Below are 2,826 nucleotides of genomic sequence, written 5' to 3' on the forward strand. Positions count from 1 at the left end.
GCCCACGCCGCCGGCCGCCCGCCCACGCGGGGCAGCCGTCCAGCCGGGGGCCGCCGCGGCCCGGCACGCAGTCGCTCTCCCACCCACGGTCGCCCACCGCCTGTTGTTCGGGTACTGAACGCTAGGCACCGTAGCAGCTCTTAAAGTGGCCAGATAGAACAGCACTTTCCGTAAAGTTTAGTCCTCGCTTTGCAACCGCCAGGGCTGCGTTTACTTCGGGGGGGCGTGGGGGGGGTCAGTTACATTTCAACCGAAAAATTGAAAAGCAAAGAGCTCCAGCTTTGCCTTTTCTTCTTCTTCTTTTTTTTTTTTTTAAGCAGAGAGGGGAGACTGCCAGAAATATTTACACTAGTATGTTCCGCTTGGGGCTCAGGCTTGGCAATGAGCAAAAGGAGAAAATCCAGGGCCTCGTGTATGTGGGACCATCCCCATCCCAGGCCTGAAGCTCCCTCACCTTCTGGCATCCTCTACAGCCCCACGAATCTAAACAGATAGTTTAGGCTGTGTTCAACATCTGGCACTAAAGCATGAGAAAGAAAAATCACCACAGGACTTTGTTTTTTTACGACCTAGTTTAAGTGTTGTCAGGTGGGTTCACTGAAAAGTTAACTCCTTCCAACAATCTGCTTGCCCAACTGGCGCTTGCTTTCTTTTTAGTAAGGAAAACACCCGAGAGTCTCCCCATCAGTACTGTGCTCACCGACGCTGGGCTGCTGGGCTCAGGACGGCCCCGCAGGCACGTGCGTGCGGGCATTAAAGTGAGCAGAGTCACCAGCACTCGGGTCTGCAGCCCTCAATGCTGAGTCACAAGTACCCTCCTTGGGAAATGAAATCCTCGGAATGTCCTTTAAAATTAGCTCGCAGCTTTTGCACGCGCGCGCGTGCACACACACACACACACACACACACACACACACACACCACCAGAGTGTCACCCAGGAAAGCCACACAGGGCTGCACACTGTAGAAATACGGAGCAGAGGCAATAACCTGATAGCTGGAAAGATAAACGCCCCTGCGAGCATTCGGCCCCTTCCCAAGTCATTTTCCCCCAGCGCTCTGCCACTGCTGCTGAGTCTAAAATATGACTTTAGTCCTCCCAGCAGAACAATCAGTCAGCAACCTTCGCCTACGGGGTTTTCAGACCCTCGCGGTGGGAATAAACAATACACTTAATTTACAATTCAAGCTGTATACTTATTAGAAGAAAAAGAGAGGGAGCAAAAAACTTCATTGGGGCACAAGATGATAACCACTGCCTTCAGCAAAATGCATTTTCAAGTTCTCAGTAGTTAATGATTAAAGCTTTAAACTCGTGGAATCAGTCCATTCAAAAGAAACTTCCTAAACCCGATCTTCCCGTGTATCTGATGCAAAACAACTAGAGACTTGTGTTATATTTATAAAACATGCCCTCCTTTCAAAAAAAAAAGTGGGGGGGGGGGCCTTTCAATGTAGACTTGCATCAGTGCCAGCAGGAGATCTGCAATTCCGGAGGCTTTTTCTTTTTTCTTTTTTTTCCTTTCATTTTCTTTCTTTTTTTCTTTTTTTTTTTTTTTAAGCTGGCAAGATCGAAAATACACAGAGGGAGAGATCCATTCCTGCACCCCCCGCCCAGCCACCACCTTCTTGGTAGTTATAACCCGAATATGGCATCGCACGGACATTAAAGGGTTAATGGTATACCTACCAAATCGGCTGTGGTCTTTCCTGGTTCCCTGGATAGTACCATTGGGGAAGATTTCTAAGTGAAATCCAGTCCTGCAGTATAGCTGCCTCCGCCTGAGAATCCCCTTTAAATGATCCAAGTCCGTGACTGCGGGTCCCCTGGGAAGCCCCCCTGCTTCGGACTGACCCAGGTGGTCACTTAACAGAACCGGACTGTCCACCGGCAACACGGGCACATTCCCAAATGGTACCGCATCCTGCACACCGAAATAGTTCCCAACTTCACCTAAGGGAGCCATCAGAGGACTTTTGGAGCACAGGAATAAACAATAATGACGGTATCAACCCAGAAGATATTAGGCGAGGTATATCCAACTCCCTCCCTTACTGCAGTTGCAGAGAGAGAAAAAAAAAGGTTCTTTTCTTCAATCCATTAAATGCATAAATAAAAGTAATCTGCTGTTTCACTGGCACAGGTTCAAGGTCAAACCACTGATAGTCTAAGAAACCACCACTTCATACTCACACACTGACATATTGATAAACATATCTATGTATCTCTATAGATAGATCCCCAGCTCTTAGCAGGCAGGAAGGTCTTCATCCCATCCGACCGTAATAAGGAAAAAAATCCGTAGTTTCTCCATTTGGTTTGAGAGCGGAATGACCATAGCAACTTAAATGCCTAGGCGTTATTATAAGGATTTTTAAGATGCACGGGCTACGTCAGAATTTACGGATCCCGACTCCAGGAAGGCATGCGCTGTTTTTACTCTAACCGACTCTGCAGACATCAGCATGAATCCTTCAAGGGGAAAAAAAAAAATCTCACGTTGGCGGCGGCGACAAAATCTCCCCTCCTGGTCCCCCTCCAAAAAAAAAGAAAAGAAAAGAAAAAGAAATTATTATTTTTTTTTAAACCAAAAGAAGATAAAAACTTTAGGCGTCCAGGGCTAGTATCCAGAATTCTCCAGAGGCTCGGCTGATGTCCATTGGCTCAGAACGGGTGGCGAGCGGCGAGCGAGGAGAGCCGCGACCCGGAGCTCGCGTGCCGCCCTGGCTGCCGCGAACAGGTGTTGCGGCGCCGGCTCGCGGAGCGGTGGAGCCCGGGCGGAGCGCTCCTCCTGCGCAGCCCCCGCCGGCGCGCAGAGTGGCGCA

At 49.3% G+C, this 2,826-nt stretch overlaps 1 protein-coding gene across 1 annotated transcript in view; it reads right to left on the reverse strand.

Moving 5' to 3' along the window:
- FGF9 (fibroblast growth factor 9) overlaps window positions 1-2,510 on the reverse strand; it is a 30,886-nt gene extending 28,376 nt beyond the window's left edge. The window contains exon 1 of the mRNA XM_029936961.1: window positions 1,691-2,510. Within this exon, the coding sequence (XP_029792821.1) occupies window positions 1,691-1,967 (277 nt within the window). The 5' untranslated portion in view covers window positions 1,968-2,510. The remainder of the gene's footprint in view (window positions 1-1,690) is intronic.
- Between the last annotated feature and the right edge of the window lie 316 nt (window positions 2,511-2,826).

This window comes from Suricata suricatta, chromosome 4, assembly GCF_006229205.1.
Source record: "Suricata suricatta isolate VVHF042 chromosome 4, meerkat_22Aug2017_6uvM2_HiC, whole genome shotgun sequence".
NCBI classification, from domain to species: domain Eukaryota; kingdom Metazoa; phylum Chordata; class Mammalia; order Carnivora; family Herpestidae; genus Suricata; species Suricata suricatta.